Raw genomic sequence first — 27,973 nt, 5'->3', positions numbered from 1 at the left:
CACCTGAAGACTGGGCTGTGGATGGGGCGGGAGGGGCTCCCTCAGGCTCTCAGCATATCAGAGCGGCTTAGCCAGGAGCTGGTCCAAGGTTCTGGGTGGATCTCTACCATAAGGTTGAGATCTTTTCAGAGTCTGGACCAGCTCTGTGACATCAGCCGACAGTGGGCTTTAGCCTACGGTCAGCTGAAAACTGGTCACAAGAGTGCAGAATGAACTGCAATACTATGATTCATAGGAGAAATATAGTATAGCCAAAAAATCTTTTTGTTAAAATAAAGGCAATAAATTAACACGCATAGGTCAGAAGACCAAATCACTTTTCCAGTGATCTGTCCGATATAGCGATCGAGCCACACTTCCATATAGTCGCCTTTTCTTCAGACCCCCAGGCTGAGCACAGCACATTTGATTTAAACAGCTCGGGGTGATTATCATGTAGTGCATGCAGCTTGGTATTTTTGGGCTGTTGTGCAGAATGTCCCATTGGTTTAAGAATACTTCATCTAGTGTCCTGGAATGTGCAATTTAAGAAAATTATTTTAAAGCAACATTTTGAATTAACTCCTAAATGTTTTTCAAAGCAAAATGCATGCAGGAACCCACATAACTCACCTTATCTGTGGTGCCAAGCAGTTGGGGGTAGTTGCATTTTCTGTAATAAAAGTTTTTTGAATTGGGAAAAAAGAAATGTCCAGGAGCTACACCTCTTTATAAGCCACTTTTTGCAGCAAGTACCTTTTAAGCTTTAAATGTAAAACTGCATGTTACCAATTGCTCTTTTCTTCATCCTAGGGTTACCTCTTCATCTCAGTGCTGGTGAATTCAAATAGTGAGCTGATCCGCCTCATCAATAATGCCATCAAAAATGACTTGTCTAGTCGCAACCCCACCTTCATGGGACTGGCTCTGCACTGTATTGCCAATGTCGGTAGTAGAGAGATGGCAGAGGCCTTTGCTGGAGAGATCCCAAGGATACTGGTTGCTGGGTAAGAATGTTTGTTTTACTTATAGATCTACAGTACATTTACTTTATCTACAATACTTGTATACAGTCATGACCAAAAACATTTGCGCCCCTGCATTTCTGTTAGATAATGCACCACTTTGGCCATAGAATTGTTGCAATTACAAATGTTTAGGCATTCTCCTTTTTATTTATTTTTGTTTTGTATTGGTATGACACAAAAAAGTGGAGAAACAAAAAGCTAAAGCTGACGCATTCCACGCAAAGCTCCAAAGATGGACTGGACAAATTTATTGGCACCTTTTGTGAGAAATAATTGCATTACAAGTTTGATATTTATGTCCTGTAATTTAAACTTGCCTGTATCACTTAACGGATGCTGACAATATAGAAACACACCAGCAACCAGTTAAAATGGTGAAAAATTGTCTCAGCCTTTCTGTTTCTGTGTGGAGAGAGCGCCAGAGAATTGCTTGAGGATTTGAGAACAAATTGTGGAAAAGCTTGGACAATCTTAAGGTTACAAGTCCATCTCCAGAGATCTTAATGTTCCTGTGTCCAATCCTGTGTGCAACATTAAGAAGTTTACAGCCCATGGCACTGTAGCTAATCTCCATGGATGTGGACGGAAAATAAAAATTGATCAAAGGTGGCAACAAAGGATTGTTTGGATAAAGAACCTCTATCAACTTCCAAACAAATGCAAGCCGACCTCCGGGCACAGGGCACAATGGCGTCAGCTTGCACGAAACGTCACCATCTGTCTGTAAAGGGAGGCTATGGTTGGAGGACCTCGCTGCTAACATAAAGTCAGATTGGCGTTTGCCTCCTTACCTGAGGAAGCCAAAATCCTTTTGGAAGAATGTGCTGTGGACAAATGAAACAAAATTGCAGCTTTTTGGTAAAGCCCACCATTCTACTCCTTATCAGAAAAAGAAATGAGGCCTTTAAAGGAAATAAATATAAATATAGTCCCTACAGTCAAACATGATGAAGGTTCACTATGGTTTGGGGTTGCTTTGCTGCTTCAAGCACTGAAAGTCTTGACCGTGTGCATGGCATTATGAAATCTGAAGACTACCAAAGAATTCTGGGGTGCAATGTAGGTCCCAGTGTCAGAAAGATGGGTCTTCTGGAACGGATTATGCTCGTAATCCAAGGTTCCACTGTATTAAAATTTACAAAATCCCAGAATCATGTGGGCATGGACATTTTGAAGCTGCCTGCATGTAGGTAGGTCATGCATCCAAACATTTCTGTGGCTAGCTGCTTGGCTCAGATCATTGTAGTAAAGCGAGGATGAAATCTACACTCCTTGCGTCTTTTTAAAATCCGTCGCCTATCATAAATATTCCCATTCTGACGGTTTTGTGTAAAGTGAACCTGTGCCCAGATCATGTATACCAAAGTGTTTACATATACTGAACAAGCAGTAAATGCGGCTTAAAACAAGTCCTCATTCATCTCTGTATCTATAGGCATCCTAAAGAACGTAAGCACAGACAGTGGGGTTTTCTATAAGAAGGATCTTGGCAGCCTGAAACTCAATATATCCTTTTTTTTTTTTTTCTTTTTAAGCTTTGCTGTGGTCTTCGAGGAGGAATAATCTCACATTAAATGGCTAGATAGGTCAGGTGTTGCTTGTTTTAGTCACCTGAGCTAACATATATGCAGCGTCATGGAAGTGGGTAGTCTTCTGAGGCACTGCATATATGCAGCGTTTGTGCTGGAAGCATTCGCCATAGCGAGTTGGCATCATGGAGACTGAGCTTTCATCCATAGTGCCTGGTCCTGTACTAATTATGGGGAGATGGGAATACATACTCCCGATCACATATACTTGTGTTGGCCTGTGATTTGCTATTATAGTGATCACTCATTAAAATCAATTGTTGTACTCTTTGCCCTCTGAATGGAGAAAGATACATTGGAGCAATTGGACAATATAGTATATTGAGTTGCTTAAGGTACCAACATCTTAGACCTAGATATCATTGACAGAAATACAAAAGAAACAAGGTGGAATTTTAAGGTGCCGATTACAACAGAAATTACAAATGTGCATTTTTGACGCGTGTTCTAAAAGTAGCATTGTACATGCAAAATGTAAGTGCAAGACCACCCCTAAATCCATAGGCATACAAGCACCAATCACTGTACAAATGAAAATAATCATCTTCCATCATTAGTTTAGACTTCACAGGATAGAAAACCTTGACGCGTCTCATTTCCCCACCCTGCTTCTTTAGGAGGTGAGGCGAATTGATCATTGTCAATACGGACAGGTTATGTCTTTCATGTCCAGATTAATATATAGAAAGCGACAAATCTGGTTTCCTTTCTTTTTCTTCTTATTTATATTTTCTACATATTTTAATGCAGGGGCCCGAGGGCCAGATGTGGCCCTTTGCTAGCCTTTTCCGGCCCTTAGGCCTTTATTCCTCCCACTGAGGAGGGTGAGGCGAGCTAAGAAAAAAATCGAAACAAGCACGTTACAATAACTCATTACTCAACAACCTGCTGTACTTGCAGATTACCAATCAAATGGAGGTGTATATGTGTAACTGTGTCTATACATTGAAGAGACTATATTCTGGTGAATGTATTGAGTTATGATATATACTTTCAGTAATTCTATGTGTCGCCGGTGTCTGTAGCCGCATATGCTCCCTCTTGAGCTATTGGCCCTCCATTGGATTGGTGAGCTATAAGTACAGCAGGTTGTTGTGTAATACTTTTTTGTTGGGACCTTAAAAGTCTACCTTGTTTGTTTTTTTTGGCATTTTTGTCGTTCGGAGACTATATTAAAACTTGAGAAGATGTACATGGCAACCAATCGGCTTCTATCGTCATCTTCAGTTAAGCTTTGAAAATTAAAGGTTGAAGTTGGTTGGTTGCCTTGCACAATTGCAAAATTCTTCTTCAATTTGGATAAATTCCCTGTTTGCTGTATTCTCTCATTTTTAAAGTTTTTTTTCTTCTAGCCAGAGGAAAATAATGTAAAGTAAAAAAAAATCTGCATGTAAAATAATGTAATGAAAATAAAGGCAAAATAACTAGATCAGAACTTTTTTTAGGATAGTGTCAGGGTCTGTGTTTTTTTTTTTTTTTTTATCCTGCTTAAAAAAAATAATAATAATTTAATGCAAAATGTGTACTATTTTTCTGGGACATACTATGGGTACCATATACAGTGGGTAAAGAAAATAATCACCCTCTTTAACCACTTCAGCCCTGGAAGGATTTACCCCCTTAATGACCAGGCCATTTTTTGCGATACGGCACTGTATAGATTTAACGAACAATTGCGCGGTCATGCAGCGCTGTACCGAAAATGTATGTCATTCCCCCCCTCAAATAGAGCTTTCTTTTGGTGGTATTTGATCACCACCGTGTGTGCGTGTGCGTGTGTGTGCGTGTGCGTGCGTGTGTGTGTGTTTTTTTTTTTTTTGCGCTATAAACAAAAGCATTTTATTTTTTTTAACTTTGTTTTTTAGCAGCCACTTCTAGACATCGTATCATTGTCCCCAGTGTTTTGCTGAATCTTGAGTGGTTCACTTGGGGACTTTGTCCAGACGCTTGCGTTGGATCAGTTAGACTGGTCATTATGTTTCTTCTTAACCATTGTCATTTTTTGTAGATCCTTGCTACTGTGACTCGGGGGGGGGGGGGGGGGTTATATATATATATATATATATATATATATATATATATATATATATATATATATATATATATATATATATATATATATATATATATATATATATATATATATATATATATATAAAATTTTTATAGAGAAAATCTCTGTTGGCTTGTTTGTCAAGAAGTTTACATGATGTTCTCTGTATTCTTCTTTTCTCCTTTTTGTTATGTAAAAAAAAAAAAAGAAATTGCATTGTCCATCAAAAAAAAAATTAAAAAAAAATACATAGGCAGTGAAGTATACGTTGACAGAAGGAAAGGGAACAAACTGAACTTAAAGAGAAAGTAAACCGTGCAAAAAAAAAAGTTTCCCCCTTCCCTGCAAAGTAAAAGCATAATGTGCTGGTATGCATCAGATACTAGCACATTATGTGACACCTGCAAAGGAAGCCTGTGCTGTCCCTGCTGCAGGCCGCATCCATCTTCGCCCGTCTTCCTTCTGGGGCCGTGGACTCCAGCTCTGTGACTGGCCAGAGCCACGTGATATCACTGCCGTACATGCGTGCGGGAGCCACCAGTCACGGCACACTCGCCTGAAGAAATGGCATGGGCAACCGTTTCTTCAGAGCGCCGATGACATCAGCACAGTAAATATATCCTAAACGGCGCACCTTTTAGGAGATATTTACAGTACCTATAGGCAAGTCTAGAATAAGGCTTACCTATAGGTACAAATGTACAAAACTATTGGATGCTGATTTATCTGAACCAGTCAGAAGAATGAGAACCAAATCGCCCTTCAGTGTTTAAATGGGATGACCAAAAAAGATTCAATAGCTGAAAGATAGATTCGGCCTGAACAGTAGTCAAACAAGGAAAAAAGCTCCTCTCGGAAAACTAAAGCCAGATCTGACAAAAGATTTCCAAGTTGAGGAAAAGATTAGAATTGCCTTGAATCCGGAGAAACACCTGGGCCTCAACTCTGCTGACCCCCTCACAATCCCCAAGGGTACTGGGGTTCCGTACATGGAAAGGGTGACCGGTCAGACACTCGCCTCATAAAATCAATGACTTGCAGTCAGTTTAATGGAGTATGATTTTCAAGAAGTTCCTAAGAACGCAAAAAGAACCTAACTTTGGTTCCATGGAGTCACAAAGGACAAACTGGGAAGGCACACCAAAACCCCCATACAAGGTCTTAAGCAAGCACATAGGAAAGAGTTGGCGCTTGCAGCAGCAGCAGCGATATGAAAAAACACTAAAAGCAAGGAAATTCTTAAAAACCAGGTACTGGTAAAAACGTGAGACTGTTAGAAAGTCCTTTTTGTTCATATTATAGCACTTGAAGGCAGTCCAGTGCAGATGGGAAGCAAATCTGGAATCGGCTGGGGAGAAAACACAATGGCGCCACTCTAAGGTCTTAAGCAAGGGCTGCAAGGTAAACGTTCTTATCAGTCGAAAATGGCCCCTTCCACCTGCCGAGTACTCCCATAGCAAGCAGCTTGCTATGGGGGCACCCGAACAGGCTCGCTCATGAGCTGCTGCTCTGTGTTCATTCACATGAGCGTTCGGCTCTGCCCCACCCCCTTCTCTCCTCATTGGCTGTGATTGATGGTATTGAGAGCCAATGCGGAAGAAGAAGAAACCTGGGAGAGCCACTACTCCTTGTGACATTTCTGGATCGAGATGGGGCTCAGGTAAGTCTTTGGGGGGCTGCTTTAAAGTAAGCCTTGGAATAAACTTCGTACGATTGGGCTTTAAATGTAACTTTTCTGCCCTGCTTGGTCCTATTGGATGAAGAACCAGTGTCTTATTTTATAAAGATTGTTTCCTGTTTCTCAGCAGTTTAATCTAAAACTGATTATTGCTCAAGTCATTAAAATTTTTTCGCCATTCTATTATAGTATTCTAGTTGGATATTTTAAACTGTAATAAACTATTTTACACCTGTAGTGTTTGCTTTGATTTGCTCAGTATTTTCTGTATGTTACCAGAGACACCATGGATAGCGTTAAACAGAGCGCTGCCCTCTGCCTTCTGCGTCTGTACCGTACCTCTCCGGACCTGGTGCTCACAAATGAGTGGACTTCACGAGTGGTTCATCTGCTTAATGATCAGCACCTGGTAAGGCAGTCAGAAGATGGGCTTGTGTTTTATCGACATTTGTGTTATTTATTTTTATTACCTAAAAACTAAATGGGTCTCATTCTAAAACTTTTATGGGTTCTATTAAAATCTGTATGTTGCAAAACGTTACAGTACTTGTAGACATTTGATGGAAAACCATTCTTTACAAGCTGGTCAGGTTTAAGAAAGTACTTCTATTTTTAAAGTGCATGTTAAAACAAAAATGTAATTTATTGTAGCTCCTTGGATGTGGTGGCTGCTAGTTGTTTTTTTTCCCCCTTTTTATTTTGTTTATTTATTTTTATTTTTTTTAGACCATTTTTCTTTTATCTTACATCTAACACAATGCCTGTCCTCTGGCTTTGTCCACTCACTCCATTTGGGGAGCCGTGGTTGGCACTTGGCTGCTCTGCACTGCTAACTCCTACATAGGGAGGTGTTCTTTTGTAGTTCACAGATGTTAGCTGAGACCACTACTGTATAAGCTTAGTTTTTCAGCCATTTTTTAGGCTAAAAATGCCCCCCTTGGCTTCTACTCGAATCTTTGTACCCGAGTCCGTGACATGCATATTCATACGGCGGGCGTCCAGTGTTAAAAAAATCACGCTGCCTCCTCGTCCTGTTCCGTGATGGGCGGAACACTGTTTGTGAAAGACGAGAGGACGTCCGTGATAGGGGGAACACTGAACACACAGGGCTAGATTCAGGTAGCTGCGCCCCTTCTTACGGCGGCGCAGCGTATCGTATTTACGCTACGCTGCCGCAACTTACAGGAGCAAGTGCAGTATTCACAAAGCACTTGCTCCGTAAGTTGCGGCGGCGTAGCGAAAATGGGGCCGGCGTAAGCCCGCGTAATTCAAATGTGGAAGGGGGGCCATGTTTTATGCTAATATGTGATGACCTGACGTGATTGACGTGTTTTACAATCGGCGCATGCGCCGTCCGTGTACATATCCCAGTGTGCATTGCTTCAAATGACGTCGCAAGGATGTCATTGGTTTCGACGTGAACGTAAATTACGTCCAGCCCTATTCGCGAATGACTTGCGCAAACAACGCAAAAAATTAAAATTTCGAAGCGGGAACGACGTCCATACTTAACATTTGGCTGCGCCACCTAATAGCAGGAGCAACGTTACGCCAAAAAAGCCTTACGCAAACGTCGTAAAAAACTACCGCCGGGCGCACGTACGTTTGTGAATTGGCGTAACTATGTAATTTGCATACTCTACGCCGAAAACAACGGAAGCATCACCTAGCGACCAGCGTGAGAATGCACCCTAAGATACGACGGCGTAAGAGACTTATGCCAGTCGTATCTTAGGCTAATGTCGGCGTATCTTGCTTTCTGAATACAGAAAGAAGATGCGCCGGCGCAGCTTTGAATTTACCCGGCGTATCTATGGATACGCCGGCGTAAATCGTTGCTGAATCTAGCCCACAGTGTCTGCTGGGAAACTGAGTGTTCCGCCTATCATGGAACAGGGCGAGGAGGAGGCGTGACTTTTTAACACTGGACGCCCGCTGTCTGAATATGCATGTCACAGATAATCGGGTACACAGATCGGCACAGTGAGGCGTGCAAATGGGCATTGTTGACCCTCTTTTCCACTTACAGTAGCTGCTGCATTCTCACCCTAGGCCTTTACTCGAGTCACTAAGTTTTCCCAGTTTTTTGGGGTAAAATTAGGTGCTTCGGCTTATATTCGGGTTGGCTTATACTCAAGTATATACAGTAATAAAATATTTGATATAATAAAGTTAGAAGCGTTCTGTATACTATTATACAATTGGTGAAGCCTGTACTGTATACACGGGAAGAAAAACACGCACACAGAATAGTTGGTTGCAAGAAAGTTCTCTCGCCTATTTAGAAACTTTCAACCGCTTTAGTACGGTTAAAAGAGGTTGGATCACGTGTTGGTTGCCTAAAAACAGTTTTATGCCTCCGTAGACGGCTATAGGCTTGCAAATACAAAAAGTTTTCTATTTTCTCATGAGCATGCAGCTGAAGAGAACCTTTCGTGTATAACCAAAAGGAAATAATGCCTCTAAAGCATATCTGAGCTAGGCCTACTTGCTTAGATATACAGTGAGGAAAATAAGTATTTGAACACCCTGCTATTTTGCAAGTTCTCCCACTTGGAAATCATGGAGGGGTCTGAAATTGTCATCGTAGGTGCATGTCCACTGTGAGAGACATAATCCAAAAAAATCCAGAAATCACAATTTATGATTTTTTAACTATTTATTTGTATGATACAGCTGCAAATAAGTATTTGAACACCTGTCTATCAGCTAGAATTCTGACCCTCAAAGACCTGTTAGTCTGCCTTTAAAATGTCCACCTCCACTCCATTTATTATCCTAAATTAGATGCACCTGTTTGAGGTCATTAGCTGCATAAAGACACCTGTCCACCCCATACAATCAGTAAGAATCCAACTACTAACATGGCCAAGACCAAAGAGCTGTCCAAAGACACTAGAGACAAAATTGTACACCTCCACAAGGCTGGAAAGGGCTACGGGGAAATTGCCAAGCAGCTTGGTGAAAAAAGGTCCACTGTTGGAGCAATCATTAGAAAATGGAAGAAGCTAAACATGACTGTCAATCTCCCTCGGACTGGGGCTCCATGCAAAATCTCACCTCGTGGGGTCTCAATGATCCTAAGAAAGGTGAGAAATCAGCCCAGGACTACACGGGAGGAGCTGGTCAATGACCTGAAAAGAGCTGGGACCACCGTTTCCAAGGTTACTGTTGGTAATACACTAAGACGTCATGGTTTGAAATCATGCATGGCACGGAAGGTTCCCCTGCTTAAACCAGCACATGTCAAGGCCCGTCTTAAGTTTGCCAATGACCATTTGGATGATCCAGAGGAGTCATGGCAGAAAGTCATGTGGTCAGATAAGACCAAAATAGAACTTTTTGGTCATAATTCCACTAACCGTGTTTGGAGGAAGAAGAATGATGAGTACCATTCCAAGAACACCATCCCTACTGTGAAGCATGGGGGTGGTAGCATCATGCTTTGGGGGTGTTTTTCTGCACATGGGACAGGGCGACTGCACTGTATTAAGGAGAGGATGACCGGGGCCATGTATTGCGAGATTTTGGGCAACAACCTCCTTCCCTCAGTTAGAGCTTTGAAGATGGGTCGAGGCTGGGTCTTCCAAGATGACAATGACCCGAAGCACACAGCCAGGATAACCAAGGAGTGGCTCTGTAAGAAGCATATCAAGGTTCTGGCGTGGCCTAGCCAGTCTCCAGACCTAAACCCAATAGAGAATCTTTGGAGGGAGCTCAAACTCCGTGTTTCTCAGCGACAGCCCAGAAACCTGACTGATCTAGAGAAGATCTGTGTGGAGGAGTGGGCCAAAATCCCTCCTCCTGTGTGTGCAAACCTGGTGAAAAACTCCAAGAAACGTTTGACCTCTGTAATTGCAAACAAAGGCTACTGTACCAAATATTAACATTGATTTTCTCAGGTGTTCAAATACTTATTTGCAGCTGTATCATACAAATAAATAGTTAAAAAAATCATACATTGTGATTTCTGGATTTTTTTTTTTGATTATGTCTCTCACAGTGGACGTGCACCTACGATAACAATTTCAGACCCCTCCATGATTTCCAAGTGGGAGAACTTGCAAAATAGCAGGGTGTTCAAATACTTATTTTCCTCACTGTATCAGTTCAGTGTACAGGAAGGAATATGGACAGTGGAATTCAGTAGAATATTTTCTGTAGTTGCAGAAAATGCACCTTGAAAATAGAAGGTAGATAGAATAGTCCTGAAAATACAACACTAATGCAGCCACCACATTCAAAAAACGGTATTCTGCAACATATTACACTTTTGATTTTGATTTTGGGTTTGGCTATCGATTCATTTTCTTTTACTACACCCATGCATCCAGACCGGTTTTGGTCCTGGATAGTGGCTAATTGTAGTAGAAATATCGTTGCTAATTGTTCAATTCAATAATTTGCGTTATTTTTTCCTCAGTGTTGGCCTGAGGTTTCAGTTGTTTGTATCCTGTGCATGGCCAATTATAATTCAGATTTAGTCGCAGACATTTTATGTGCGTTTGTAAGGTCATACAGTTACAAGCTTTTTTAGTTGTCTAAAGTTCTTGCATGCTTAATTCCATTGGAAAAAAAGTCTGTGTAATTGGGCACCACCTTATGGAAAAAAGTTGTAGCCACGTGTGCACAACTTTCACCCATAAGCATATTTTGGGAGTATGCTAGGGGGTGGGGCTTGACACCTTCCCATTCATAGTTAAATATGGTCAGCGTTTGCAGTTTAGTCTCATTAATGAAACAAACTTGTATCTTTTCTGGAAAATATGAATATCAGAATATTAATGTAATGAATCCTCCTTTATTTCTCTTGCAGGGTGTAGTAACTGCTGCTACCAGTCTGATCACCACCCTGGCACAGAAGAATCCCGAAGAGTTTAAAACTTCAGTTTCGCTGGCAGTGTCACGACTGAGCAGGGTAACCTTGTTTGAGTTATACTTTCAAATGCCAGACCTTTCTCTGCTTGGTACCATGTGCTTGATTTTTTATTAAATCTTTGCTTCATAAAATATATTTTTCTGGCTATTTAGCCAATATTGGTGCAAGTAGTCCATATTTAGGTATAGCTAGTGACAAAGCATAGTTCAAATGCATATATAAATGGAAGGTATTAATGTGAAGCCACCAATCCAGTGAACTTGGAAGAGTGTGTCAAACGTCCACCAGCAAATGAACATTAGACCAGGGTTTGACAAATTTGCTTGGAATCTAGGAGCCAGGTAAAAAAGTTAGGAGCCAGAAAACGCGCCCTGTCCCGATGAGCTTGTGCGCAGAAGCGAACACATACGTGAGCAGCGCCCGCATATGTAAACAGTGTTCAAACCACACATGTGAGGTATCGCCGCGATTGGTAGAGAGAGAGCAATAATTCTAGCCCTAGACCTCCTCTGTAACTCAAAACATGCAACCTGTAGATTTTTTTTAAACGTCGCCTATGAAGATTTTAAAGGGTAAAAGTTTGTCGGCATTCCACGAGCGGACGCAATTTTGAAGCGTGACATGTTGGGTATGCATTTACTCGGTGTAACATTATCTTTCATAATATTAAAAAAAATGGGGATAACTTTTTACTGTTGTCTTATTTTTTTATTAAAAAAAGTGAAATCTTTTCCCAAAAAAGTGCGCTTGTAAGACCGCTGCGCAAATACGGCATGACAGAAAGTATTGCAACGATCGCCATTTTATTCTCTAGGGTGTTAGGATAAAAAATATATATAATGTTTGGGGGTTCTAATTAGAGGGAAGAAGATGGCAGTGAAAATTAGTGAAAAATTATATTAGAATTGCTGTTTAACTTGTAATGCTTAACTTGTAATACCAACGGCCACCACAAGATGGTGCCAGCTTACACATCTGGTGGTAATAACTTGTAATACCAACGGCTCACCACCAGATGGCGCCAGCTTCCAAGCCAAGTCGCCAGGACCTATTTCTAGTCGCCATGGCGACCTGGCGCTCGGGATTTGTCGAGCCCTGCATTAGACTCACCAGAACGAATGGCTGCTGTCAGAGCAGCAAATGCACCTTAAACCGGAGTAGAAAAACCTCTGGCGATATTGCAGCATACTAGAGCTGCCTGCAGGAGTAGGAGCCCAGCTGAGAACAAAAAAATCTCACCAGGAGCCTAGATAGATTTTCCTAGTGTGGTAAATGTATTGTTCCCGTAGTAAAAAAACAGGATAAACACTCACTTGGACAGCCGCTGGCGACCTGGAGTTGCACAGCAACATAACATTATCGCCAAATGTCCCGCCCGATGCGTTTCATCCAAAAGAATGTTACCAAGGGGACACGGCACAGATTCTTGCACATTGTTACATCCAATGTTAGTAGAGAAGGTGTCGGTCAGATTTTCTGACCCACAGGTAGCTGGGTTCCAGAGCAATACAATATTATGCAACATGTTTTCATGATATCACGCCACTCTACATGCTGCTGCATGTCACTGCACAGAAGCACAGCACTGCTGTACAGTCACATGAAGTGTCTGTACGCTAATTTAATATTACTATACAAGATTTATATAGTGCCAACAGTTTGCGCAGCGCTTTACAATGTATAGGGAGACAATACACCAACAGTACAATTCAAAACGAGGGTTAGAGGGGCCTTGCTCCTGTGAGCTTACAATCTAAGGAGGAGGGTCTGGTGAAACAAAAGGTAGGAACTATGAGGGATGACCTTAAGAGCCCATTCACACCTAGGCGTTTTGTCGCCTGTAGTGTGCCGCCCCGACATGCCAGAGGGATGATTTAACATTGCCCTCTATGGAGATGGTTCACATCTCAAAGCCAAACGCCTGCCGCCTGAAAAAAAGTCCCGGACCTTTTTTTCAGGCGGCTTTCGGCGTTCGGCATAGGAGATGGGAACCATCTCCATAGGGGGACAATCTAGGGGCACATCTAGGCGGACAATCGCGGCGTTTTGTCGCCGCAAATCGCGGTACAAAACGCCGCTATTGTCGCCGCAATTCGCGGGACAAAACGCCGCGATTTTGTCCGCCTAGATGTGAATGCAGCCTAAGAGATATAAGAGTTGGTTGTTAGCTGGAAGCAGGATAGGCCTCCCTGAAGAGATGATTTTTATGGGCTCGTCTAAAAGTAGACAGAGTAGGAGATAACTGGACAGATTGGGGTAGTGAGTTCTAGAGGATGGCAAAGACTCGGGAGAAGTCCTGAAGACGAACACTATAATATAGTTTACTTACAAAAAATCTGTCTGATGCAATAAAATGCGCATCACACTTCCCTCTATAGCCTTGTTCTATAGCCCAAAAAGCTGTACAGACCGCGGCACTTTGAACGGCAGAGCATTGAACAGGCTCTCGTCCTGGCCATTGCAAAGTTGACATTTTGCATTTTAAAAGTATTTGGTTGTCCCACCACACAGTAGTTTTATTACTTTCAGTATAACCAAGCTTTTTTAAACATTTTATTTTAGTTTAATTCTACTTTTTCAGTTCTAAATATTTGTTGGCAATGGTGCAGAACTTTACCCATAACCGTTTGATATCAATGTATTTCTTTACCAAAAGAACATAAATTCTACATTAATAATTATGCTCCTAAAAATAGTGTGTGCTGTAAATTGCCTCCAGCATTGCTTCTGCTGGAAGGTGCCATTTTGTTGAAGCTCAGAGTAGTCCATTCTTTACTGGAAACTCTCCCCCTCACTTTCGTCTCAAACTGTCACTTTGTTCAAATTCAATATGTGCATTTCCAGCCTCATTGTATGCTTTGGCAAGGTTAGAGAGCAAGGCTGACAAAAGCTTTAGGCCTGTTTCACACAGGCTTCAGCTTGTCTAAAAGCAATGTGATGTGAACAGAAAGCTTTGGCAAGAATTGTTGAAGTTTATGTACCATTGAGCTCCAGTTTGTAAGTGATTGCCACTTTAAGCAAGCTGCTAGCAGGCTTTCAGCAAGCTTCAAGAAGTGCTGAATCCTACTAGCAGCTTGCTTAAAGTGGCAATTAACACTCCCATAGGATCTGTGTTCAGCATTACAAACTGGAGCTAAATAGTAGTTTAAAAGCTTCAACAAAGCTTACCGAAAGCTCGGCAAATGCTTTATCAAAGGTTACTGTTTACGTTGCTCTTATACAAGATGAAGCCCGTGTGAAACGGGCCTTACAGTGTTGAAGGGGAAAGGAGAGAATATTTGAGATGGGCTATGCCACTAACCTTGACAGTCTAACTACTTTGTGTCTCCCTGGCAGCAAAGTTTGTCCTGTCGCCTCCTTTTTTTTTTTTCTTCCCTCTCTAATCTGTGTTCCCTTAGCACAGTCCGTGTTATTCCTGTTGCTTTCTTCCCCCTTCAGCAACAATAAATCTTAAAGCTGTGTTCTGATCTGCCTCTAATGGCTCTTATTTTAGGCACGGCGCTGAGAATTGAGGGCAACTGAGCATGTGCAGAGCATGTTGACGCCTGAGTGTGTTTCATCCGATTTTTTTTTTTTTTTAAATCAACGTGATATTTTTTTGGTTTGTGTTCACTACAATTCAATAAATGTATTTTTGGTTTTATTTGCATTTAAAAAAACTGCTGCGCAAATATTATGTGCAATTAGAAAATTGCAACACCCATTTTATTCTGCAGGTCCTTTGCTTAAAGTCAAAATACAATGTTTGGGGGTTCCAAGTCATTTTCTGGCAAAAAATGCAGATGTTTACATGTACGAGAGAAATGTCAGAATTGGCCTGGGAGTCAAGTGGTTAATTTAATTTATGTAGGTGGCAGTTTGTTTCCCATGTATCTCTGCGTAGTAACTGACTTTGTTGTACATTTTCCTAACTGTATAAAGCCTATCTCTGTGTGCCAAGGTGCCATCCCTTGGCTGCATTTAGACATTTATTTCATTTTTACCTGTGTATTGTCATTGAAAACTATTTTATGTGCTTTTTCCATTTTTAGATTGTCACTTCGGCTTCCACAGACCTGCAGGATTACACATACTACTTTGTTCCAGCTCCCTGGCTCTCCGTGAAACTGCTAAGGCTTTTACAGTGTTATCCTCCCCCAGGTAACAATGGGTCAGGGACCGGTGTGCAAGCAATCATATATTCGTTCTTTTTGACACATTTGCACCTTATTCAAACTAATGTAGCGGTTTTAATTTACAGACAGAAAAAGTTCATGTCAACCATGTAGTATTCTTTGTCGTACATTTAGCTATATCCTCTTTTATAAATGTCTACAACACACCTTATGTAATGAAGAATAGCTCCAAAGAGCTCTTGTAAAGCATGCAGCCTTATCTTATGTCTTGGTCAGTTTCATGTGCAATTTCTGCTGTGCCTAAGGTTTCCCACATTTAGAACTTGTACAAAGAGGGTACACTCCATGACCAGTCGTTAAACACATTTTATTACATGCTTTCATTACTAATTTTATTATACTTTAAAGAGTAACTCCACTTAAAGCGACTGTATACCCAGAAAAAAAACCTACAAGGCAAAGGCATAATGAGCTAGTATGACTAGCATACTGGCTCATTATCAATTACTTGCCTTAGATCAAAGCCCCGCAGCGGTCCTCGGACACGTCCTCCAGAGCGGCGTTACCCGGAAGTCACTCCGGGTATCATGGCAGCGACAATGACTTCACATGCGCACATTTCCGGCACTTTTCTGCAGGCTCCGATTCAAGAGCCGGCGCACTCAGTGCGCCTGCGCCGTTGCCTATGGCGCACATGTGCTGTAGACACCGGTCCCGATTTTCTGCAAATATCTCCTTAACCATATAGGTTAAGGAGATATTGCAAGCACCTACATGTAAGCCTTAATGTAGGATTACCTGTAGGTGGAAGTGGTTCAAAAGGGTATACAACCGCTTTAAAAATAAAATAAAAAAAATCCCCTTTTGTGTGTACATTGCAAGAATTTTATCAAATTTTGGTGCAGATTCCTACCTTAAAGCGGTGGTTCCCCCTTAAAAACAACTTTTTTTTATTATACTGCCCCCCCACATTCCATCATGATTAAGGCTATTATTATTTTTTTCCTGCTGTACATACCTTTAGTACAGCATCTTCACCCGTGCATCCGGGTTGCGAGTCCCGCGGGAGTGGGTGTTCCTCACATGCTGTTGATTGACGCTATACTGCGCATGCGCATCGCCGTTCGGCTCCTTTCGCCAATCAACACCATGTGAGGAACACCCACTCCCGCGGGACTCGTGACCCGGATGCACGGGTGAAGATGCTGTACTATGGTATGTACAGCAGGAAAAAAAAAATAGCCATAATCGTGATGGAATGTGGGGGGGCAGTGGAATAAAAAAAAGTTGTTTTTAAGGGGGAACCACCGCTTTAAGATCGGAAGAAATGGCTATTTGTGTCTATGTGCAAAGTGAATTGGAGTGACTTTATAATTATCAATCGGCTGCACCAAAAAATTTTTGGTGCAGAGGATGTCCAACATCTGACTTGTATCTTGGTGCAGACTTCTAAAATAATCGGCCAATCACACAAGCAGGAAATTACATTTCTGGGTGGCGTTCTGTACACCATCTGTGGAAAGAACGCCTCCACATTGCCATATTAAGATCTAAAGATCTAAATCTTAAAATTACTAAAATGCCCACACTAAATAAGAATAAATTAGTCACTTGAAAGCGTTCAAGACTATTTGAAAAAGTGGATTGGGCAAGAATCGGGACAATCTCTCTTGGGAGGAAAGACAAGGCCCTTAGGGGGGCTAAGAGCTGCCAAATGGGTAGTGATAAGGGGAGAAACCTTGTACTCCTCAGTGAAGAATACTGTATTATGAACAGGAAGTGAGAAGACGGCTGGAAATGCAGGATACATACAGGCGCCTAACCACCCACCAGCCAGTTTCCAATTTGGTAAGAACTTTAAGTCCTCTTTCACACTGAGGCAGTTTTAAGGCATTTTGGCACTAGAAATGGCGCCTGTAAAGTGCCTAAATACTCTCTCCCATGCCAATCCAGTGTGAAAGCCCAAGTGCTTTTACACTGGCGTAGTGCGCTTGCGGGACTGGAAAAGTCCTGCAAGCAGCATCTTTAGGGTGGTTTAGGAGCGGTGTATACATCGCTCCCAAACCACCCTGCCCATTGAAATGAATGGGCAGCGCTGCCAAAGCACCTGAAAGCTCTTCGGCAGCGCTGCAACATTTAACCCATTGTTAACCCCTTCTTTGGGGTTAAAAGTGCTCCGCTCCTGCTCTCAAAGTGGCGCTGCAGCGGCTGTTTAGTGCTGCTATAACTAGCTGCGCTTTACCATGACTGTGGGGCGGTCTAGGTGTGAAAGGGCTCTAAATCAGAAACTGGTGGGCCTTTTAGTGAACTGGAATTTTTAACGGTTGGTCAATTCAATTACCTGACATTTAAAAAAAAAAAAGACATAAAAACCTGTCTAATCTTCCGGGGAGGCCTGTCGTTTCTGTAATAAAGGGCCCGCTGTAAAACAAAAACAAACAAATCATCACATAGTGGACTTTTTGTTGCTTTTGTGGTTGAAAAAATAAAATAAAACATTTTAAATTGTAAAAAAAATTGTTAACCAAACGCACAAAATACCAACCCCCCTCACCTCCACATATCTGCACGTACTAACGTAATCACACAATTACAATGTACCTGGAGAACGATATTTCTAGCATAAGACCTCTGTAACACTAAACTGATGACCTATAGGGGTAAAGCATCGCCCGCAAATTATAAGGTTCGACACATCGAGTATATATTTACTTTGTGCAACCTCCGCTTTTTATTTTACCCAAAAATGTGGTAATTGATTGCTTTTGTGTGACCTAAAATTAACTTTCGTTTTAATTTTTTTAATGACATTTTGCATTTCCTAGTCCTTTTGAGATGATATCATGTGACAAAAAACAATTAGAACTACCACCGTTTTATTCTCTAGGGTTCTTCTTTCAAAAAATATATAATGCTTTGGGTTTTTTTTTGTAATCTTCTGGCTTAAAATGTATTTAAGCCAAAGCAATTTTTATAATATAAAGAAGAGTAATATATTAAAACCTCATCCAGAGAACCTAGAGTTACTTTAATTCTCCAGTGTGATTGTACTGTATAATCAAAAGCTTAAGCATTTTGTCTGACTACTGCTAAAAGGGAAGATTAAATATTTTTACATTTTTTGTTTGAATACAGTGCCATTCACCTACTCCTTTCTGCAAAGTCACCATATGTATTTTTGTTCCAGAAATCATGCGTGTGGTCAGTGTCAACCGTGAAAATGCATTTCTGAAACTGACAGTACCATCATATAATTGGATTATGCACACAATAGCTTAGGGCTACCAATTTTTGCAAAACAGATTTTCTTCAGTCTCCACCCCCCCTTTACAAAAAAGCGTTGGGGCTATTTTGTATTTGGTTTGGAACGGTAAAGCTGAACTCCATGCAGACAGATAAAAACATGGTTGATGTTTCTTTGTACGTGGTACAGGTTTGTGCCTGCATGAGGGTTCTGGGTCTTTTAATGGCTTTCCTCAAGGCTGTACCATAAGGCGAAATGTCACTCTAGACCAGGGGTCTCCAAACTATGGCCCTCCAATTGCTCAGGAACTACAATTCCTATCATGCTTAGTCATGTATGTGAATGTCAGAGTGTCACAATGCCTCGTGGGACGTGTAGTTCCGCAACAGCTAGAGGGCCATAGTTGGAGATCCCTGCTAGACCAATGCAACTGAACATTCTGTCAGTATGGGACAAACAGACTCTGTTTTTGGATTGACACCTAGGGCCAGACCATTCTTAGCCTTGTGGATTAACAACCCAATTCTGGAGCTATGAAAATCTTTCCTCCTTAATTGTGGAAAGTTCTCATTACAGTTGCCATCTGTAGTGCTGTCTTGGGATACCCTCTTTAGTGCAGTGGATTTCACCTTCCTGTCAACATTCTGAAACTTGGAGCAATATTGGTTGCCCCTTTTTAACACTGTGTACTTCTCTCCTATAAGGATAGCCGATTAGAATCCAGTCGGACAATGCCTCGGTCATCAGGAAGGTACCATGATCCACACCGCTCAAAGCGACTCGCATTTGATATTTTCCTGGGAACAGTTTTATGTTCCAGCCTTGTCTACCATTCACATTCCGGGCATGGAAAACTGTTAAGTGGATTTTCTTAGTGCCTAGATCTGAGGGAATGGGCCCTTTTTCTTCTGGAGGTCTTTCAGGCTCTTAGCCACAGGTGGGATACTCCGGATGTGGAATTTCTGGCATCCAGATTCAGCAGCAAACTAGACAAGTTTGTCGCCAAGTCAAGGGACCTTTTGGGCATTTGCAGTGGAAGCTCTAGTTACTCTGTAGAATTAGGACAACCTATTTTATGCCTTTCTTTCGCTCTAGATCAGGAATATGCAATTAGGGACCTCCAGCTGTTGCAACTCCCATCATGCCTCTGCCTTTGGGTGTCATGCTTGTGGCTGTCAGAGTCTTGCTATGCCTCATGGGACTTGTAGTTCTGCAACAGCTGGAGGTCCGCTAATTGCATATCCCCGCTTTAGATACTCCATTACCTTCTTTTTAGGATCAAGAGGGAGGATATTCTCCAAATTGGGCCTGGTGTAGCTGGTATTTGGACATACCCTGATACCAGCATTTCAACCCAAAGAGGGCCCCAAACAACTTTTCATTTCTAGAGTTTTTAAAGTGGTGTTTTATTGGTTCTGCAACAGGAACAAAAAGGACAAACAGACATGCAATGTGTTTCGGTGGCTTGGCACTCCTCTTCCAACAGGGCTCTAAAATAAACTAAATGTCAGGTGGACCCACATGAACAGCTACTGACATAAACACCTTTTGTAATCTTAAAATATTGGCCTCCTGGTTTAGAATGTTCATACTTGGACTTCTGGCATGTGGTCGCTTCTGCACTTGCCATACCTCCTGTCCCAAGAGCCAAGGGTTTATCCTACTTCTCGTTGCTGGTTTAGCAGCATGGCTGTTGAAGCATTGGTCCTGAAGGAAAGGGGCTTCTCAGATTCTGTAATTTCTACGCTTTTAAGGCTAGGAAGTCTGCTTTTAGCAAAGTCTACTATTGCACCTTGAAGTCCTACTTTTTTTGGTGCAAGAAAACGTAATTCCATAAAGTAATCCTTGGGACATATTCTGTCACCTCAGTCATCTTCTATTTCAGAGTCTTCTGGCCTCTCACTCACCAGTTACGTAGTTTGTTCAGGGCGTAGCACACGTATTTCCTCCTGTTTGGCTTTGTGTTTTCCTGTGGGACCTCAAGCTGGTTCTTTCGGCTTTACAGGTAGTCTTTTTTTTTTTTTTTCTAGACATTTAGGGATTTTCCCTTTCATGCAAGGTTGCCTTTCTGGTTGCTATCACAGCTGGAAGAGCAGTCTCTTAATTTAATTATTATCCTTATCCTGTAAGGCTAAGAAAAGTCCTTAAAGTGTGCAATCTAAGGTTACAGTATTTTGAGACCTTAGGCCCCTTTCGCAATACCGTGATTTTACCACAATTTTCTATGGACCTCAACTCGCATCAAAGTTGGACCAGTGCAGGGACTACTTTTGAAGTCGGCCCAACTTGAAGTCGTACTAATATGAATAGTTAGGTAAGGGAAAGTTCTCGACAGCAGCACTCGGAATAAATGCCTTTATTGTAGAAGAGATAATAATCCAAAAATACAACGGAACACAGGAGCCATTTGCTGTGGCTTGTATTTTTGGATTATCATTCATCATGAACTTTCCCTTACCTAATTGCTATATGCCTAGCCTGCACTTGCTGTTTCAATCTTGAGGAGAGCTTCATTTCCAGACATCCACCTGGAGCGGTGATTCCTTTTCCCCATGTTCCTGGATTTTGCATAATATGAATGGTTGTCATTGGAAATCATGGGAGACGACTTGTCACACGATTTAGAAATGCAAAGTAGCATGACAAGTCGTGCAAGTGTGAAAGGGGCCTATGGCCTCTTTCCTCCCCAAGGTGGTCTCTGCCATCTACATTACCCTGGTACGGTCCTGTCTTTCCTGATTCTTGTTCCAAAGCATCCTAAAGAAATTTCCCAGCACTGCCCGGGCATTGTGAACATTGTGAGCATTTACCCTTCAGCTACTGCTTTCTATCAAATACTTTTTGTGCTTCAGGAGGGCTCATGCAAGGATCTTCCTGCATCCTGTTCTACCATGGCAAGGTGGATTAGACAAATGATTGTTGGAGCCTATAGTTTGAAGGATATGGGGCCTCCTTTCCTTGAGGGGTACTTATAGATCTGTTGGTGCTGAAAAGCCCATGAAGCATCAGTTTCCCAGATTGCAATGCTGCCACCTGGGCTTCTGTGTACTTGTTTAAGTTTTATTATGTGGATGTTAAGACCTCTTCTGATGCAAATTTTGGGCATAGGGTGTTATAGGCTACTCTGCGTTTTTAGAGTGGTCTTGAACCATTTAGTTATGTGGGCCTGTTGGCTTAGTTTGCTATGTTGCTCACCCCTCAGCTTGACTACATTTGGAAAATAAAATATTTTGACTTGCCAGTAAAATTGATTTCCCGTAGTAAGTACAGGTCTCGGGACCCCCTGTTCTTACATCCTATCTATTGCTTGGTGCAAAACTGGGGCTAGCTGGGAGTGGAAGAGGTTATATGGGGGATGTTCCAGTAGCCTGTGTCTAGTCACATGGAGGCAGCTGTATATAATCCAGTTGTTAGGATTTAAAGAAGCTTAAGTCCTATGTGGTACTCCAGGAAATGAATCTTACTGGCAGATCAAAAATCCAACCCCCCACTGTTATCTACCATACTTTTTGGAAAAGACACTGTGGCCTGTTTTCTAACAATACAGTAACTTTTTATGTCATGCGATTTTTAAAATGATTTATAGAATTTCTAAATTATCATAAATTTTGAAACCACACAGTGTGCCCAGTGTAGACCTATATCTACTCTGGCATAAGGTGCAGTAAGTCGCATTATCCCCGCTCCACCCTAATCTCTTCTGATCGGAAAAGATCTGATCCTTCCTTGTAGTTTCGAAGCTTGCCTGCCCCCCAATAGATTCCTATTGGCTCATCACTAATAGGCCATTTCACTGCTCAAAAGGAATATGGAAGCCTTTGCCTGATCAGAACAGCCTAGCAATTTAGACAGAGCAAGAGTATGAAAAACTACTGCAGAGATACCATCATGCCAGTAAAGCAGCTTTATATGGGCAAACTTTATTAAACAAAAAGTCAAATATTCATTTTGACTTTTTACCAACCGATTCCTAAAAACACTTGTATGTATAAACCTTCACTGAGATACTCGTCTTCATCTTCCTGTTACAGAGGACCCTGCTGTGCGAGGACGACTTACAGAGTGCTTAGAAACCATTCTGAACAAAGCCCAGGAGCCTCCTAAATCCAAGAAGGTGCAGCACTCCAATGCCAAGAATGCTGTGCTATTCGAGGCAATCAGCCTCATTATTTACCATGACAGGTGAGTTCAGATGTATTTATAGATTCTTATTAAAAAAGTTTGACTTTCAGTATTTTTTTTTTTTCGCATCAGCAGTGTTAGAGGCCTGAATGCCATTTTCTATAACACTTTCTTATTGTTAGAACTAAACAGATTTTAGAAATGACATTTGATAGATTTTTTTTTTTTGCAACAACATTTTTTTTTTTTTTTTTTCATTGCTACAATGCATAAGGCTTGGGTATAGAAGCTGGAGTTTTCCTCCTATAACCCCTCCATATTTCTAATTTAGTCTTTGTGGCTGACAGTGCTGTACAAAGTATTACACTTTAACCAAATGCAGTTGTGTGCCATGTTCTGTTCAATTTTATCATGCAGACAGTACCCACAGCACTATTTTCAGTTACAGTAAAACAAGTTTTCTTTATTGTACAGTGAAGGAACACAGGCTTTTAATCAGAACACTTTGCCACCACAACTGATCCCTGGGGGGTCTCTGAAACAGACAAGGGCCAAGACCTGACCTTTCAGGGTACTTAAAGAAAATTTCTGATCCAGCCCCAAATGTAAAAGGTGAGCAGATGCCCCGTCGAATGTTGGGTGCGGATGGAAATTCCTCTGCACATACTAATGGAAATATGCCTTCCAAGTACACCTTGTGCAAAGGTCTGTTTGGTCCAAAAGAGACGTAGTAAGGTAAACCAGCAGTGAAGCCTTTTTAGGCTTCACAGCCAGTTTCCTGCTGCGCTTTGCACAAGTCGTGCTGTGCTCTCTGAATGGTCCCGTCTTCTGGGACCTGGGAGAAAGTGGAGGGGCTGAAAATGCTCAGAAATTACTGCATCGATCTTACCCAGAAGTTGGAGCTGGTACCTGTCAAAACCAGGTACCCGCTCCCCCTACCACCCCAAAACGTGCCAAATGAGGCAGTGGTGGCAAACAAAAGGAACTTCCACTTTTAGGTGGAGCTCCACTTTAATAACCCTAGCATAAAACTGAGGATTGCGTGGAGGAGATTTTTTGTTTTAGGAAGTGTTAAAGTTTTGGGAGACATGCAAGAAGGGTCCAGTCACCTAAAGATGCAGCATATAACCCATCCATTATGGATGAAACCTGGTGTCCTGTACTGTACAATAAATACATAAAAAATCCTTTTGATGCATGGGATCCTTCCATAGTTGGATTTGCTATGTTGTGTTTTTTTTTTTGTTTTTTTTTTTGTTTAGGTTTATATTACAGTCCTAGCTTATTACAGTGTAAAGTGATGCATATTACATACCCACTGAGATCAGCAAATACCAATCTGCTGATAAATGAAAGCATTGTCATGCTTATTAAATAAGAGCCTGCAAAGAGCCGCTATAATGTACCACAATCCATAGTAATCAATGAGCATTCTCCTTCCGCTCATTAGTAAAATGAAATTGAATTAGTTGCCCTGGACTTTGTGCACCATCATTTGGAAAACAATTACAGAGAATTACATTGACATACTTTCTAAAAATACTAGACTATCCTGCCAAAACACTTACTCCGGTTCTTTGACCTGGTAAAAGCTTGTATATTTGGCTTACATTTCTGTATTCTTGTCTACCTTCAATAACACAGAAAATATTGAAAAAAGAGAAAGGCGACCCATGTTATGTGAGCTACCGGAGTATTTTGTGCTGCCTTTTTTTTATTTTTTATTGAGCAGCCACTGGCTGTGTGTGCGCTAGTCACTTTTAAAGCGGTGGTTCACCCTAAATAACAAGTTTCTACCTTGCCATTCAGCATACTAGCGTCAGCTAAAGTATGCCTTTATTTATTTTTTTGTGCCGTACTCAGTTTAATCCCCTAGTTAAATTTCAGACACCCGCGGGGAATGGGCGTTCCTATGCAGAGGGGAACATGATTGACGGCCGACTATGGCGCGTCACGCTTCCCGAGAAGAGCCGAAGTAGGACTCGCCTCTTCACGGCGCTATACGGCGCCTGCGCACAGACTAGGAGCTGACTGCGCAGGCGCCGTGAAGAGCAAAGTCCTATTTCGGCTATTTTCGGGAAGCGTGACGCGCCACAGCCGGCCGTCAATCATCTTCCCCTCTGCCTAGGAACGCCTACTCTGAAAGTCTGAAACTTAACTAAGGGATTAAACTGTGAGTACGGCGCCAAAAAAAATAAAGGCATACTGTAGCACGCGCTACTATGCTGGATAGCATGGTAGAATTTTTTTTTTTTTTTTAGGGTGAAACCCCTGCTTTAAGAGCAATCTTCTGATTAGGATGAGCAAAAAGACCGAAACAAAAGCCCATGTATTCCTCTAATAAAGGTTTCCTGTAAGTCCAGTGTAATTTTCTGGATTTAGTGGTTTGTAATGTTTAGGTTTGGATAATATAGTTGGATTGGAATGTGGAGGTTTAGGGGAATATCTAAGATATAGAATACCTCTAGTCCAGCAGATCACCTTTATAGGCTGCTGAACACCTTTTTTATTGTAGTGTAGTGGCTACTGCCTGCTTGTAGTTATCTATAGCTATGGGTAATTATCTGATACAAGGCCAAGCTTGTTTACAGAACCTTTAGGGCAAAATAGAGGAGGATGCAACCCAGCATGATTTTTTTTTTTTATTTTAATGCATGTAGCACTTCCAAAAAATGTACTGCTTAACAAATATTCCCTCCTCTACCCTTCGTCTACCTGTTTAGCCTAGAGCTTTTCTTTCCTAACAGCTGGAAAGTAAGAAGCTGCCTGAGCCCTTCATAGAGACTCCATGAGTTCGGGGTTCCCACCAGCCTTCCCTCTTTGATCTCTCCTGTGGATATTTTGTGGAATTTATGCACACAGATCCTGTGAGATGGGACAGATGTTCTCGGTTGTAAACACAAGCTTATATTCTCTTAAATTTGGACATTCATAGAGATGTGCAAGTGGGTATTGGCATTTGTGTTTATGACCGAGAACGTTTTTTTTTTTTGCGCACACTGCAAAGTGCAGGAGTTTTCAGATGGGAGGGTTAAGAGAGCAAGCCTTCGTCCATAGCAAGCAACCTTTTGTTGTAGCTTTAAACGCCACCTGCATTCAGGTCTTTCCAATTCTGCAGCTCCGAAGGGAGATATCAGCACTACAGCCTACCAGGCCATTACACATAGCCCATGTGTCTCTTCTATCCTGCTCTCCAGTGAGCCCAATCTGCTGGTCCGGGCATGCAACCAGCTGGGCCAGTTCCTGCAGCATCGGGAGACCAACCTGCGCTACCTGGCATTGGAGAGCATGTGTACCCTGGCCAGCTCCGAGTTCTCACACGAGGCTGTGAAGACACACATTGAGACTGTAATCAATGCACTAAAGGTGAGCTGCCAATATGAATGCACATGTCATTAGAATGTTTGTTAGTACAAATGTTTTGTTAAATCAGATTTGCTAGGTGTGTGTGTGTGTGTGTGTGTGTGTGTGTGTGTGTGTGTGTGTGTGTGTGTGTTTTTTTTGTCACAGCTAAGAATCTTACTCCAGTGCTGGGGGCTGTTATTGCTGAACTCTCAGAAGCAAAGCTGGCTCCAGGGCATACAACTGTATCTCCAACATTGGCAAGTCTTTCCTAGAGTCAAAAGCGTCTCCAGGAGAGACAGTAGCAGCCGCCAGTACTGGATGGTAGCCTTGACTGTGCCAGGTAACCACTGTTGTGACAGCTACCCTTTAAATAATAGTAGTAGTAATAGCAGCAGTAATAGTGGTAGTAGCATCAGTAGTAGCATTTTGTTCTTATAACTGGTGTGGTGTTAAACACAAAAGATCTACTATTGTGCTGTTATGTAAGCATACAGCTAGTTGGTACTCTTCAGCCAATCAAAATGGCAATCGGTTACTGTACATCATAATAGAGGAGGTGAGATCAATAATACGATTCCCATTGTAATTGTATAATCTGGAACTTTTTAAATTGGTGACAAAACAAGTGTTTTGTTTCTGAGGTATAGTTGTATACTACTTGTATGCCTCACTCCATAGAGTTTCATGTTTGTAGCGATGAAGCGCTACTAGTAACAATTAGTAGCCCTTTTAGTAGAGTGTTCACCTGTGTACTCCTTGTCTAAGTTTAAATACAACATATAATATATGCGCTGTACCTAGTGTATTTGACAAAAATAATAATGGCCAAAAAAAGCACATATAGTAAACACTGTAAATGTCCTTTTCTATTGGGGGTTAGTAGGTGAAGGGCCCCTTGCATTGGTGGTTAGTGGGAGAAGAGTCTCCTTCTATTGGTGATGAGGGAAAATAATTCCTAATTTACCCGTATTTATCGCGGTATAACGCGCTCCCGCGTATACTGCGCAACCCTAAAGTGGCCCCCAATCCTGTGGAAAAAGTTTTTTTTGTACTTACAGTTTTGGTGTCTTGCGCGGCGTCCATCGGCGGCCTCGTCGGGTCCGGCTGCGGCTTCGGGTGTCCTCTTCGTCGGGTCCGGCGTCCTTCTGCGGCTTCGGGTGTCCTTTTCGTCGGCTTCGGGTGTCCTCTTCGTCGGGTCCGTCTGCGGGCTTCGGGTGTCCTCTTCTTCGGGTCCGGTCCAGTCTGCGGCGTCCTCCCCGCTCGTTTCCCGCGCCGAGTTTTGAATACTGCGCCGACATATACCGAGCGCAGTACACTCGTGTATTGTCGGGCAGGCTCGGCAACACTCGCGCTCACGTCCAGGACGTGAGTGCGGAAGGAGCCGAGACTGGCCGACTATACCCGAGTGTACTGCGCTCGGTATATGTCGGCGCAGTATTCAAAACTCGGCGCGGGTATCGGCGTATACCGCGCACCCACGATTTTGCCCTGATTCTCAGGGCAAAAAAGTGCGCGGTATACGCCGATAAATACGGTATATTTGTGGTCCATGTAATGCCTTCTTAAGAGCAAAGAAATTGCCGCTCCAGGCAGGTCAAGTTGGCTGTTTATCTCTCAGGAACCAAGGGTGCAGGTAATGCACGTAGCAATTAGAACAAAGAGATGTATTGGTCAGCCGCACTCCGAACCACCGTAGCTTTATTAGTAAAAAATGGAAACAAGCCACAGCAACGAAAACAAGGACAGCTGACACGTTTCACTCTACACTAGTGTTTACTCATAGCTCAGTGTTGTGTGAAACGCGTCAGCTGTCCTGGTTTTCGTTGCTGTGGCTTGTAGTGCTTGTTTCCATTTTTTACTAATAAAGCTACGTTGGTTCGGGGTGCAGCTGTCCAATACAACTTTTTGTTCTAATGCCTTCTTAAAGTATAGCTAAAGCAA

At 42.1% G+C, this 27,973-nt stretch overlaps 1 protein-coding gene across 4 annotated transcripts in view; it reads left to right on the top strand.

Annotated features, from left to right (window-relative positions):
• The window catches only part of LOC120917307 (AP-2 complex subunit alpha-2), a 140,632-nt gene that overhangs the window by 74,369 nt on the left and 38,290 nt on the right, over positions 1-27,973 (top strand). For all 4 annotated transcript variants that reach the window (XM_040328510.1, XM_040328513.1, XM_040328512.1 and 1 more), the window contains exons 4-9: positions 793-986; positions 6,607-6,736; positions 11,144-11,245; positions 15,238-15,346; positions 22,597-22,747; positions 25,885-26,053. In XM_040328510.1, coding sequence (XP_040184444.1) covers positions 793-986; positions 6,607-6,736; positions 11,144-11,245; positions 15,238-15,346; positions 22,597-22,747; positions 25,885-26,053 — 855 coding nt within the window. The remainder of the gene's footprint in view (positions 1-792; positions 987-6,606; positions 6,737-11,143; positions 11,246-15,237; positions 15,347-22,596; positions 22,748-25,884; positions 26,054-27,973) is intronic.

Source organism: Rana temporaria, chromosome 11 (genome assembly GCF_905171775.1).
Source record: "Rana temporaria chromosome 11, aRanTem1.1, whole genome shotgun sequence".
Lineage (NCBI taxonomy): Eukaryota > Metazoa > Chordata > Amphibia > Anura > Ranidae > Rana > Rana temporaria.
The sequence above is the reverse complement of the archived record's forward strand: the minus strand, read 5'-3'. Positions and strand labels throughout refer to the sequence as shown.